This window comes from Ostrinia nubilalis, chromosome 18 (genome assembly GCF_963855985.1).
Source record: "Ostrinia nubilalis chromosome 18, ilOstNubi1.1, whole genome shotgun sequence".
Lineage (NCBI taxonomy): Eukaryota > Metazoa > Arthropoda > Insecta > Lepidoptera > Crambidae > Ostrinia > Ostrinia nubilalis.
Window position 1 is genome coordinate 7,233,657 of NC_087105.1, and position 13,547 is coordinate 7,247,203.

Consider the following 13,547-nt stretch of genomic DNA (forward strand, 5'->3'; position numbering starts at 1 on the left):
TTCCGTTTTTTCCTTATGAGGTACGGAACCCTAAAAATGGCTGTGACATACGGACAGACAGACACATGACGAATCTATAAGGGTCCCGTTTTTTGCCATTTGGCTACGGAACCCTAAAAATGGATATGGCAGCTGGAACTGTACCCACCGTACGTCAATCTATGCTGTAATGCGGTTGATTTTATGTAATTTATCTACGAACGAAGATAATTAACTGTTGCCGGCCGCCGGCGGCAAAATGGAATAATAATATCACATATCATCTAGAAATATGTACTAAAAATACATTGCCACAAGCCATATCTTGTGACATAACGGTACAGAATGTATGTAGTTACTTTTTCTTCTTTTTAATCGACTCTTCATTCGGCTTCGGCAAAGCTTCAGACAGGCGACACTTCTCGAAACGAGTCTTAGCGATTTCTATGAGAAGTTTTGAGTCCCGTTCGATCTGTTGGGTGTCCATTCCGAAGAAGCAGTCGAATTCTTTACAAAGGTCCATGTAGGTGCGCCATTTTCTGTCTCTGGTTAGGCAAGTCGGATTGCCTATGATTATGATTTTGGCTTTGGCTCTAGTTATGGCTACGTTGAATCTCTGAAAATAAATTAAATATGCATTAGATACAATCATGAAATATTTTAGCAGTATCCTTTAGATTAATCTTTTACAGACTGAACATGATCTCGAAAGATTTTTCAAACAATCAGTATGTTTGACATCAAGCAAGATTTTATTGGGTACAAAGTAACAAACATCACCAGAACATCAGATATTTCGCGATCGCTTCACCCAGCGTAGTTAGTAAGTAGAAAAAAGGCTTAGTGAAGCGATTTCGAAATTCAAACTGTCGCGAAAGTTATTTTGTCGCACTTACCTTGTCGTCGACCAAGAATCCAAGCCCGTATTTTGCGTCGTAGTCCAACAGCCTACAGTTGGCTCGGACGGTGGAAACAAGTATCACACGTTTTTCTTTGCCTTGGAACGACTCTACAGTGCCCACTTCGATTTTTTCGTAATTCTCTTCTTTTAGCCAGGCCTTCATTTTGTATACCTGCGAAATGGTCAACAAGAATTAAACATAGGATCGTTAAATTAAAGGTTCGTAGCGAATTTCTAGATTAACCTCTAATTTTGTAACAGGTCAATAAAAAGTATTTAGTATGATTTAGTATCATGTCTAATTTGAGGTAGTATTGGAACAAACCTGACGTATGTAAGGCGCAATCACACCGATATCCTCCGGCAAAACACCGTGAGTCAGGATCAACGCTTTGATGTATCTTTTCAACATATCCAGTTCCCTCTCGTTGAAATAGCTGGAAATATAGATAAATATATAAAGAAGATATCAGCAGTGTCGTGATGTTGAATAGAAGAAAAGTACACCCTCATTAGTCTTCGATTAACCCGTCAATCCCCAAGCGATCGCATATGAACGCGTAACAATTGACTATCTAGTGTTTCGATTCGCCGGGCTTGAAGGGATAATAACAATTGAATATTCTTAATAATAAAGAGTATAGACGTTAGAGATCTCATGACGTCATTGGTCATGTTAGAACGACACGCAGTCCCATACAAGTTACTATGGGCGGGTGACATTTGACGTCACGCTCAGCTATTTCCATACAAAATTGAAACACATGTAGCTTTTTTGTTTCCAGTCCGATTTCAATACTAGTTTTTCTATTCAGAAATTGTATGATTTAAGTAAAGTGTTTATTTATACATAATTCATTAACTTTTAAAATCAATGCATATTCCCTATTGACTCACTGGCTGGTGGTTAGTGTAACAAATAAAGACTAATTTATTATAACTGACGGGATTGCTACCATGTACCTTAATTTTGAGTTTCCGATATTTCGGCACTGTTGTATGCGCCATGGTCACGGAGTAACTGAGGAAACTTGCAGGTAAGATTTTATGGGCAGACATATCGGTAATGTAGCAATCCCGTCAGTAATAATAATTATGACCATGAAAGTTTAAAACAATAAATAAAGACTACTTTACCTTGGCGCGTTGCCCATGCGCTGCTCCCTAGAGTGCACGGCGTGGAACACGATCGCGCGGTTCCCGCCCGGCTGCCCCAGGATGCTCACTTGACTTAGCGGGTCTGGTTTCGCTAGAGCCTGGAACATGCCAATCCTTTAGTAGTAACATGTGACTTTAAGGCCCCTCGCCCACGGCGAATTTGTAGTGATGCTGTCGCGCGTTTCGTAAACAAACGACAGCAACGCTACTAACGCGTGTTAGTTGCATTTGAATCGCGCTACAGAAGTGCGCTGGATGGATGCAAACGCGCGGCCGTGTCGGACGAAATCGGAGAGAACGGAAGGAGGGTTACTGAATCGCATTTGCATCGCGACAGAAGCGCAACAGTATCGCGTTTGCATCACGACTGAATCGTGATCGTGTTTCTGTGGGCGAGGGCACACAGCTAACGACCGAATTGCGACTGTATCGGTGCGAACGCGCGACAGAATCACTACTGTATCGCTACAAAAAGTCGCCGTTGGCGATGGGTCTAACAGTGCCGGATTCACCCTTTATTAATTAATTAAGGGCATCACATCTTAGTAGGGGCACCAAAAGAGCGACAAAAATGGCTGTCACTAAAAACAATTTTCCGCGAATTTTGACCCGGAATTCGATTACGGGGGGTTGTAGACGCACACAGGTTAGGTTGCTCAGAGCATCAAGTAGTCTTAATCCGGCACTAGACATTATTTTATTAATTTGTGACGGAATTACAAAATATTCCCGTTAACCCTTCTTGAAAATATGTTTTTGTTAAATGAGTGGGTTTATCACAAAGGACCGTTTTTATGTAGCAACATTCGTTGGGCTATTGTCGCCTTTAAAGAAACCTGTTTCTGAGAGGCTTACTCAGATTGGCCGGCGTTTTACAACTGAAGTTAGCCTATCTCTAACATAGCATGTAAGCTCTGTATTGTTGGATCTTTCTCATTTCACGTTTGCTAGCAGACTGTATCCATTAGCAGACTGCAATTTCAGCTCAGAACTTCCGAAGTTCAATCAACTGTGAGCACATTATTAAGTACTTTAACCAATATCGCAAGTGCCGAAGACCAAAAAAAAATTTTCTTAGCAATTTTAACAAACTTACTTGCAAATTATCTTCATAGAACAATGTGTTTGGTATCTGCAGGATGTCAGGGTCGGAGCGGAAGTTCTTGACGAGCATGGTGATGTAGTCAGAATCGTCGGTGTAGAGGTTTTCGTAGGTGGTTCGTAGACGCTCCAGGAGAGATTGACCTAAATAAACAATAGTAATTTTTAGTCAAAAAACATGACATGTACTCCGACTATCCAAAGCCACAACTGCACTAGGATCGGAGATATGCGCGGATTAGTAAGTAGCTAACAAGTCATATGAAGGCCACGATAGTCAATAAGGTAAGTCATTCTTAACATGGGATTCCTATTTTGTTTTGATTAATTTTGCTTTCCCCTATGACGAACCTGGCCTTCACTAGTTTGGTTTTTATTAGCGGTCAAGTTGTAGATCCTGGCTATACATGAATTGGAGCGGCAACGAGAGATGGCAATATTCCCGTTGTGTCCAGTGAGTTTTGAAGAAGCCTGGCCGGGGACGAGGGTGGCCGGTTCCGCGCCGCCCGGACGGAACAGGGGGCTCAGTGTGAGTTTATATCAAACGTATTCGATATAGAGTGCGTCAAAAGTCTATGAGGATTTTAGTTTTTGAAAGTCGCTAGGGACGCTGCACAATCGGTCATACATTTAATGTCATTTTTTACGCTGCCGATATCGAATATGTTTGATATAAACTCACACTAATGTCCGTTTTCCCCCATCAATCCCTAATTTTTAAGTGACTATGGTAACACTACAGGAATTTTGTATTCATAGGGGTCACTTAAAGATTAGGGATTGATGGTGAAAATGGGCATAAGCCCCCAGACGGCGCCGGTACTCACCCAGGCCGCGCTTGCTGGCCTCGTGCGAGATGCAGACGGGCCCGAGCTGGCGCGGGTCGCCGGCGAGCACGAGCTGGCCGGCGGGCGCCAGCAGCCCGGCCGTGGGGATGAGCGTGGCCGGCTCCGACGCCTGCGCCGCCTCGTCGATGAATAAGTGCGACATCTGCAGCTTGTGGGAACTTTGGCTTCTGCTCCTGCAGGGGTGGAGAGAACGGTATATTTTTATGCAAAAATATAGACAGTACAGGATTCAATGGGTTTAGTGTGAGTACTTACATCAAACGTCTTCACTAGTGACTGCGTAAAAAAATGACATTAAATGTATGACGGATTGTACAGCAACTCTAGCGGATACTTTCAAGAAGTAAAATCTTCATAGATTTTTTAAACGCACTCACTCTTGACGTTTAAAAACTCACACTAAGCCCTCAGGACGAGTAAAGGATACGGCGATCATAAACTAAGGCTAAGAACTCACGAAACGGGTTTCACCCGCGCCCACCGATGTTGCTGAGCAACTGTTTTATTACACAACTCACGAGGCCGCTCGTTGGTCACAGCACAGAAAAACCCGCAAACTGATCGCAAAGCGCGCGAGAGCAAAAGTAATCTTGCAATTTATTACGACTTATGTACGTACAGTCAGCATCAAATAGTTCGTGACACCCAAAGTAGCCAATAACTTCGCAACACGTCTTTATTACAATTGGAATAAGTTTTGTGATAAACTTTTTGGCCACTGGATATCACGAACTATTTGACGCTGTACTTGCATAATAATATACTTACGAAGCATATTTAGCGGCGTGCGACAAGGTGGTGACGACGACGCGGTAGGTGGACATCTGCAGGTTGCTGACGGAGAAGAAGTTCTCGTAGTTTGTCCCGTTGGACACGGGCGCCAACTCCGCCGGCATCACTGTCCTAAATCACAACAGTTTCAACTATTTATTGATACCTAAACGTAAGCCCTTTTCAGGGCACTTGAAAACATCCCGTCGATCTTTCGGGGCAATCATAGGTCGGAATAAGCCTTACATTCTAGGTCATTGGTTCCCAAAGTGGGGGGCGCGCCCCCCAGAGGAGGCGCAAAGACCTTTAAAGGGGAGCGGGGGCCATCTGTGTGCTTAAGTATAAAAAATCGGCGACCGCTGAGAGAATGCATTCCAGACTGCTCGATACGACCAATAAATAATCTTGACTTTTCATTCACAATTTTGATTCAGATCCAAATTGAAATATTATGTAACATAGTATCTCGTGCATAAAGTCCCCCGAAAAAGTAGTAACAAATAAACCCAGAATTAATTTAGACATAGTTTTAGATAGGTTTTTATGAATATGAACGATACGCGTTAAAGTTAATACAGTCGAATTGAGAACCTCCTCCGTTTTTAAGTCGGTTAAAAAGGCAGGTTAGAGTAACTTATTAGTAATCTATGGCAGGGTGAAGAGTTATGTGCTAGCAACACTTTTATTTATTTTTTAATATTTTGAATCAATTACACTAAAGACATACCATAAAGTTGTTCAACTCACCACTCTCTGGAACGGGAATTAGCACGCAGCAAGAAGTTGTTAATATTTAAAACCTTATTGTACCGCATAAGCATTAGGGCGATATGGTCGGCGGCCATGTTAGAATCTGTGCAAACCAACACTCTGTTTCTCGAGTTTCTTACCACTAGCTGAAAATTACATGATCATTAGAAGCATAAAAGATAATGATTTATATTTTAATTAAATCTATGCGGACGAAATAATTGAGTTGGATTACACCATGTTACTTTAAAAAAAAGTCTGTCAAACTCCATACAAAAACACTGGTTATGGTTTAAGTTACTGATAAGTATTAGATGGTGCACCTCAGCCTTTAATATTGGTTTCGCAAAGAAAGTTGAGGCGAACACGTACACACACTGAAGTAATATTTGAATACAGAACACAAACAACACAAGTCAAATATCGAATACACTAGCTGCCTCGCTCTTGTTAAATGTCTGCAAGCGAGACAGAAAGCATTTATCGGTCCGACTACGCAAGACGTGAGCGCAGACAAATACAAATCTTTGCTTGTGTTGATTGCCTCAACTTTCTTAGCACGACCTATAAAGAACTCTAGTTAGTAAAAAAGGTATATTGTCAATTTACCTGTATAATGGCCTCAACAATTGTCATAGTCTTGCCGGTGCCAGGAGGCCCGAATACGATGTACGGAGCCTTCCCAGACGTGCCCGACACTATGTGCTCGACTGCCGACCTCTGTTCAGGATTATCCCTGATCAGCTTATTGTAGAACCTAGAGAATAAGATAAAGAACTATGATTCTGGCACAAAGCATCGAAATTAAATCATCAGTCCGATTGAGCGTTTTCAATTCAAAGTCAAAACGATGAAATGTCAGTTAAATTAAAGCGAGCTTATGTGAACAGAAATTAAGACAGTGTAGACTAAGCACACAACTAAGGCCTAGTTCAGACACGCACTATTCGGCACAACAGCCGCGCGGTATCTGGGTAGTTCTCATAGGCGAGGCAATGAGGCAGTAACCATACGGTTACGGTTTAATGAACTTTAATGTAAACTACTACGCGTGGATCCCGTTTTACCCCCTTCATCTATCTTACGCGGTTTAGATTTTTTCATACAAATATTTTTTCCCGCTAACTCCCATTGCCGTGGGTATTTTGCAATATCCTGTTGTAACTATGCTTTAAGTTTACTAAGGTACCTGCATGCCAAATTTCAAGCGTCTAACTTAAGCGGTTTAGATTTTTCATACAAAAGGATTTTCCCGCGAATTTCCGTTCCCGTGGAAATTTCGGGAATTACTTGTTGTAACTAAGCTTTAAGTTTACTAAGGTACCTACATGCGAAATTTCAAGCGTCTAACTTAAGCGGTTTAGATTTTTCATACAAAAGGATTTTCCCGCTAATTCCTGTTCCCGTGGGAATTCCTAAGTATACTATAACCTGCCCAGGAGTATGAAGAATAATTGTACCAAGTTTCGTTAAAATCCGTCGAGTAGTTTTTGTTTCTATAAGGAACATACAGACAGACAGACAGACAGACAGACAGACAGACAGACAGACAAAAATTTTACTGATTGCATTTTTGGCATCAGTATCGATCACTAATCACCCCCTGATAGTTATTTTGAAAATATATTTCATGTACAGAATTGACCTCTCTACAGATTTATTATAAGTATAAGATATAAGATAAGATGTACGAGAACTGCCCAAAATCGCCCGCTCATTGCGCGTATCTGAACCAGGCCTAAGTATAATTTTTTTACCCACGAAAAAAAACTATGCCCGTAACTACTAAGAAGCTCACCGCGCATAAAGCGTACTTACTTATAAATGGGATAAACGGCGACTTTCTTCTTAATAGGAACCGGGAAGGCCCTGCAGGTCTGCTTAGAGGTAAAGATACCGGAGATGGCTTCGTGCATTCGCTCCATGGGCGTCCGTGACATCAAGAAACGTACATCGAACTCGCATGTCTCGCTGTAATAGTTGCTGAAACTGGAAAAATAGAAAAAATATAACAATCCGTGGACATCGTGTCAGTGACAGTGGAGTTAAAGAATTGCTTTCCAGCGAGGTGCGCAGTTATTTAATCGGATTAACTATGTAAAGCTTGTACTATGCGTACCAGACAACGGATATAAATCCAATGGTACTGGTCTACGGGACTATTCCTACCTCCCATTCCCATAACTGCAATTCCTGTGTAACCAGGATCTACAACTTGATCGCCAATAAAAACCCATCAGTGAAGACAAAGTTTGTCCCAGAGGAAAGTTTAACAATCATTGGACAAAATTCGTAGCTCGAATCACGAAAAGGCGTAAGAGATTTTTATCAATTTTACAGGAGAGATATTAAAAAAAAAATTGAAGTATGGAAAAATGCATTTCAGACCCTTTTTAACTGTCAATACTGGCTTCCTGACAAATAAATTTTAAAATACATGTTTTTTAATAACAGGTGTGTTTAACTCAATATTGACATTTTGTTAGATACGCCTTTTCGTGATTCGGCCCACGTATTAATCAGAAGAACATAGAGTCCGAAGTTAAGGATCAACCTCCTCCAGTCCTATTGTAGAAAAAATAAATAACTAGAAAAATACTTACTTTTCGTCGAAATCTCCCAGTAAGACCCTGTCGTCATCCATATCTTTGATCGTACTTTCGAACGTGTAATCACACTCTTTTGGGGTGATAAACACTCTGTCACCTGAAAATGGGTGACAATATAATCTAAATGTATTTTTTTGTTTTGTCTTGTTAAGACTAATGTGTTGTCGTCTATCGACAGTAATTACGATATCTTGAATAGTGTCTAAGATATCCTATGTCGATAGTTCTCAACATTATTGTCAAGTTATATTCCAATAGAGATGAAAGCACTTACCACGCAACAAAGAAGGCCGCTTTTCCGCCAGCCCCGGCACTTGAAGATAATAACCCTTGTGCTCTTTCTGAAGTTTCACGCTCGACATGTTGTATTTCTAAGGAGAAAAAGGTTTAATTGTTATGCTTGCTACATTTATACTGATATTTCTAAAGTCAATTTAAATATCGACTCATTTCTTATCGATAATTCGACAACACTGTTTTGATTAGCAATGAAAACGCTGCGTTCCTAAAATGCAATGCACTTTATCAAATTATACCCCTACTGATCTACGCTCCTCTTGGCCAACAAATGTAAAAGATTCAAAGCTTCTAAAAATGATCAACTTACCCTCAAGTTAATCTTAGAAATAATCTCTTCCCACCACAAAAGATGACGAAAATAGATCATGTAATTGTCTTTTGTAATTCCTTCATCAAAAATAGCTCTGTAAATAAAAACACATTATGGTTATCTGAACTATGTACTTAAAAATATTTATCAAAGTTGTATTTGTTACTACCCTCGCCCTACATTGAAAGGTACAGACAAATAAATAAACAACTTGCCTTAGGCAGTTTGATTTTATCAAGTTGTTTATTTATAGTTCTAAAAACTCCTTGTTAACTACGTAACAGTCAAAAGTTACGTAAATTTTACGGAAGCAACTCAAAGTGGGAAATGTAGAACCTTAAACATATTTACCTGGTGCTAATAAGAACTAGGCGCAATTGCTCCAGCATTTCGCGGGGCACTTGAAGCCCTTCTAACGCCCTATCTTCCAGTCCGCGTGGGAGTAGTATCTTCAAAAGCTTAGGTATTTTATATGTAGTCTCGTATGGCCTAGAAATAATTAATCATTTACATGTATAAAATATACTTTACAACATAGTATAAAACAAAGTAGCTTTCCGCTGTCTGTCCCTAAGTATGCTTAGATATCTTTTAAAGTACGCAAGGGATTTTGATGCGGTTTTTTTAATAGATAAAGAGTTATTCAAGAGGAAGGTTTATGTTAAATTTGTACCCGTGCAAAGCCGGCGCGGGTCGCTAGTTATGTTATAGTTATAAAAACATGTTATGTTTTTTTTTACTGTATTTACGTATGCTACAATAGATTTTAGTTAATCTATGCTGAAGAAAGCACCTTCGAAACCTTTAAAAAGCACACTATAGTCAACATTTATAAACTAAAAATAATTAAAATTTACTTACACATGACTAATCGACTTTATCAATGTTGTTTTTTTAAACTCTTCATTAGTGTAAGGGCTTTTAGACTTTTTGTAAGTCATAGGCCTCTCCTGTACCATCACGACCTGAAAGTACATAAATAAAATATAAATATAACTTAGAAAAGCAAGTGCTATGGGTACCAAACAATGAATAGTGACGTCCTAATAAGTATTCAGGGGAATGTGTAACAGTTTTCAAGTTAAAGGTATGAGAATGAGAACCTTTTTTACACTTTTGATTTTTAGTTGGCCGATAGTTGTGCCCGATTTTAAATTGTATGAAGAATCGGCCAAATCGAAGCCCATACTGATCAACTGCCCGACTAAACTATCGGCCGACGAAAAATCAACGGTGTGCACCTACTCTAAAAATTCTGTGTTTTAGTACAATCTGGTAATCCCTTACAAAAAAAAAATGATACAGTAGTACATACCATTTCCCTTACGAAAATTAGGTTTTTACCATCCCTAGTTCTTAGGAATGTAAACATTATAGGCATTTCATATTGTCCAATATCAATAGCTTGAAAGGAGATGGAGATTTCTTCTTTAATTGATGATTCTGAAAAACATAAAATCGTTTAGTAATACTTCTAATTTGTTGATATCGAATGATTTAATTAAATGTAGTATTGCAATAATTTGTACTCCCCAGCAGGTAGGTATAAGGGAGAGTCCGCTAATTTGGACCAGTTTTTTTCAATCCCATTTTACACATAGTTTTCTTTTGTTTTTGCTAATGTCCATGGTATATAATAAAAGATACATTATTCAACTTACTATTTCATAAGTATTAATTAACATGATTGTTGTATATTTAGCACAAATCAACAAAGTACGAGTTCAGAGCTTCGGTCCAATTTAGCCAACCGGTTCGATAATTTGTACCACAGGGTTACTAAATTGGATTTCAATAAATTTCAAGCCTATAAAAAAACTATGGCAAAATATTATACGATACATTCTTAACAAATTAGGAAACGAAGAGGAACAGTAGTTAATAACATAGACAATCGATATTGTTTTACACGTTATCACGATTTTGAGTACAAGTTTTGTAATTCCAATTATCGTAACGCACACTTGTACCTAATCTACTTTGCCAGTCTATTGCTTTCATTTATTGTTAGTCAAACATAACTACGCTATTGTAACTTCAAAATATGATTTACTAAAAAAAAATTCAAAATCCTTTGGTAAAGTTCCATACAACTTGATGTGGTACAATTTAGCCGACTAGGTGATAGTGCTTTTAAAAAATCGGTAAAAAATATAGCTTATAAATACCGAAAAATGTTTCAAATAATTGTAATCCACACTAATTTACGCATCTAAATAATATATTAGAAACACCCTGTGATAAAATTTAACAAAATTACAATCTAAACATGTATTGTCAAAAGTTACTTGAAAACCATGAAAAAATAATTTTCAAAATAAAACACACGTGTTTGTTGTCACGGCAAAAACCACATGGCCGATATTCATTGATTTTAGTTGTGTATCGCTGGGTGTTGGAATTATAGACATTCAATAAATACTTTACGAAATATGAGGGTGGTACAATTTACCCGGCGGTACAATATACCGAACTCTCCCCTACATACTACAAAATGGTCAAATTTTATCCAGTGAATTACGAATTTTGAAAACAATTGAGAAACACATTTTAGGGAAGGTAGATGTACTGTTTGAAATTCAAAAAGTTGACCAATCATACTATAAAAGTAAAATAAAAGATTATACTTTTATCTAAGATGTGAGGGTCTTCTCCAAAAACATAAGGATGGTCGTTCATTTTGAATTGCGGCTGTGGATGGCCTAGTTGAAATCCAACTACAAGAAAATCATCATTTCTCGTTTCATTGCTGATACTAAATATGAATTTCACATTTTGCTGAGGTTTTACCTGAAAAAACAAAAGAAATCAATATGCTTCAATTGCATCTAATGATGTTATGAGAGATAAGATAAATAAGTACAAAACATTGTTTTCGAGTAAGTTTTATGTTTATCATGCTCAAGATTCATTCCTATCTGCTGATAACTGGCTATTCTGTATGCAGGTTCTAACTTGTACCCAGTTTATCACTTCTCAAGCACATGAGTAATAAGTCTCAATGAAGTTAAGAATGTTTAGTAAAATAAAAATAGTGAAAGCATAAAATGTTCTCATATAAAAAAAACATACCGAATTGAGAGAGAAACTCCTCCTTTTGTTGAAGTCAGTTAAAAAGAGATATTCAAAGAACAAGTTAATGTTTTAAATCTTCATTGATTATGTCTTCTATGTCAATAAATTTTGGTACATTCAAACTATCTCAAAAAACATGTATGGTATTTTACTTACATCAATCCGGATTTTATGATGGTCAGTGTAATCAACCGTAACACTTTTGTGTTCATTGGTTTCCTCAGAAACCGCTTTACCCAGAATAACTACACCTTCTTTGTTTTTACTGAAGGACCGCCTAGAATAAAAAATATTATTTGAAATGAATATAAATATTTGTATTGGATCCTAATTTATCATTAGGCTATTTATTATGTTGTGTAAATAAATAATCTAATAGTACTGTCAGAAGATTATAATTTAGGGCGTAAGAATTAAGATACCAACAATCTACTACCCAATATAGAAATTTAAAAAAATTGAATATGTCATACCTTTAGGGTTCTTATTTCGTTAAGGTTTTTTGTAGAGCATATCGTTAACCCTTGCTAGGTGGTATCTAGCTTATCTTACTTTACTCCAGGAATGGCATTATTGTTGTACTACGGCCTGCATGTTATTTTTATAAACAGGCCTTTATTTTATCAAAACATAAAGCTAAGTGCTATAACTAAACATTTAAAACAAAGCAAAGAAATACTTACTTATTGTTATTGTAATTAGCCAGTATCAAGTTGCACAAATGCTTTGGCGTGTCTGTATGGAACACTTCAGCATTTTCATCATAATGTTCATCCACATTGCCACATACTTCACAAAACATTTTGATTCTGTAAAAAAATTGTACCGGCTACTATAATCCACTTTTATTTTAATAGGATTACAAATAATTTAGACAGTTAGTGCATTGTATACTAAAACATGTGATTAAAAGCTGAGCTAAACAGGATGCGGTTTTTGCTTGAGTCAGCCACATTTTAGGTATCATTTTACATCAATAATGATGTTAGCCATTTTAGTAACAAAAACCAACCATCAATTAACATCATGCTCACAAATACTAATTTATTTTTAGAATTAATGATCTAAATAGCTAGCATTAAATCTAGATAATACGAGTACGAGGCACATTAACATTTACAGATAAAATTTTTTGAGTCATCAACTTTTTGAAGATTTTTAAAATGCAATAAAAACACTTGTAATTGTCCAAGTCTCTGAGGCACTCTTGCACAGTAGATTAAAAATAACAAAGTAGGAAGGTATACATATTTACATAGTAATAATATTCTTACTTGTAATTAATATTCCAGTAACAAAGTGGGTTTCTTTGTCCGTCCGGCCTCGGCTGTTGATAAGGTTTTCGTTTCAACAGGTATCAACTTCAAAAGTTACTGACAAACTGCTGATTTGACAGACAAGTTAGGCAACGACTTTTTTGAGGGTCGACGAGCGACGAGTTAAGAAAAAATATTTTACAGAACACAAAGAGATAAACTGCTTTTCACTTCAAGGTCCATTTCTAAGTGAGTTTTAAATTGAAAATCTACTAATTTATGTTCCGCAACATTTGCAAAGTAAATGGAAAAAAATCCCAAACATAAACAATTTTTATTTGTTCTGTATTTGCCACAGATATGGAGTACGTACCGAGTATTTGCTCTGTGATTTCATGGCTTAGGGACACAGTGATTACAGACAAAGGAAAAGGTGGCGCTAGCGTAGTTGTATCTTTCAATATTTCTAAGATCCTGATGATGAATTTG

At 37.6% G+C, this 13,547-nt stretch overlaps 1 protein-coding gene across 1 annotated transcript; it reads right to left on the bottom strand.

The window, feature by feature from the left end:
• Positions 1–259: 259 nt before the first annotated feature.
• LOC135080647 (putative helicase mov-10-B.1) lies at positions 260–13,366 on the bottom strand. Its single transcript, XM_063975338.1, has 20 exons — positions 13,077–13,366; positions 12,486–12,611; positions 11,959–12,079; positions 11,355–11,517; positions 10,043–10,170; positions 9,589–9,692; positions 9,079–9,216; positions 8,725–8,821; positions 8,392–8,488; positions 8,112–8,214; positions 7,327–7,497; positions 6,118–6,265; positions 5,506–5,654; positions 4,756–4,890; positions 3,967–4,160; positions 3,135–3,283; positions 2,018–2,136; positions 1,206–1,317; positions 876–1,052; positions 260–595 (listed from the first exon to the last, which is right to left on the bottom strand). Exons 2-20 carry the CDS (start codon positions 12,602–12,604, stop codon positions 335–337), a joined length of 2,685 nt encoding a protein of 894 aa, XP_063831408.1. The 5' UTR covers positions 12,605–12,611; positions 13,077–13,366; the 3' UTR covers positions 260–334.
• Between the last annotated feature and the right edge of the window lie 181 nt (positions 13,367–13,547).

What these genes read in the sequence shown, in the direction of transcription:
- LOC135080647 (XM_063975338.1), bottom strand. Translation starts at nt 12,604, where the DNA reads ATGTTTTGTGAAGTATGTGGCAATGTGGATGAACATTATGATGAAAAT. An exon ending in AATTCCCGTTCCAGAGAGTG is followed by an intron (nt 4,891 to 5,505) that starts GTGAGTTGAACA and finishes GTTGTGATTTAG; the next exon opens with GACAGTGATGCCGGCGGAGT. An exon ending in GGCCAGCAAGCGCGGCCTGG is followed by an intron (nt 3,284 to 3,966) that starts GTGAGTACCGGC and finishes TTGTTTATTTAG; the next exon opens with GTCAATCTCTCCTGGAGCGT.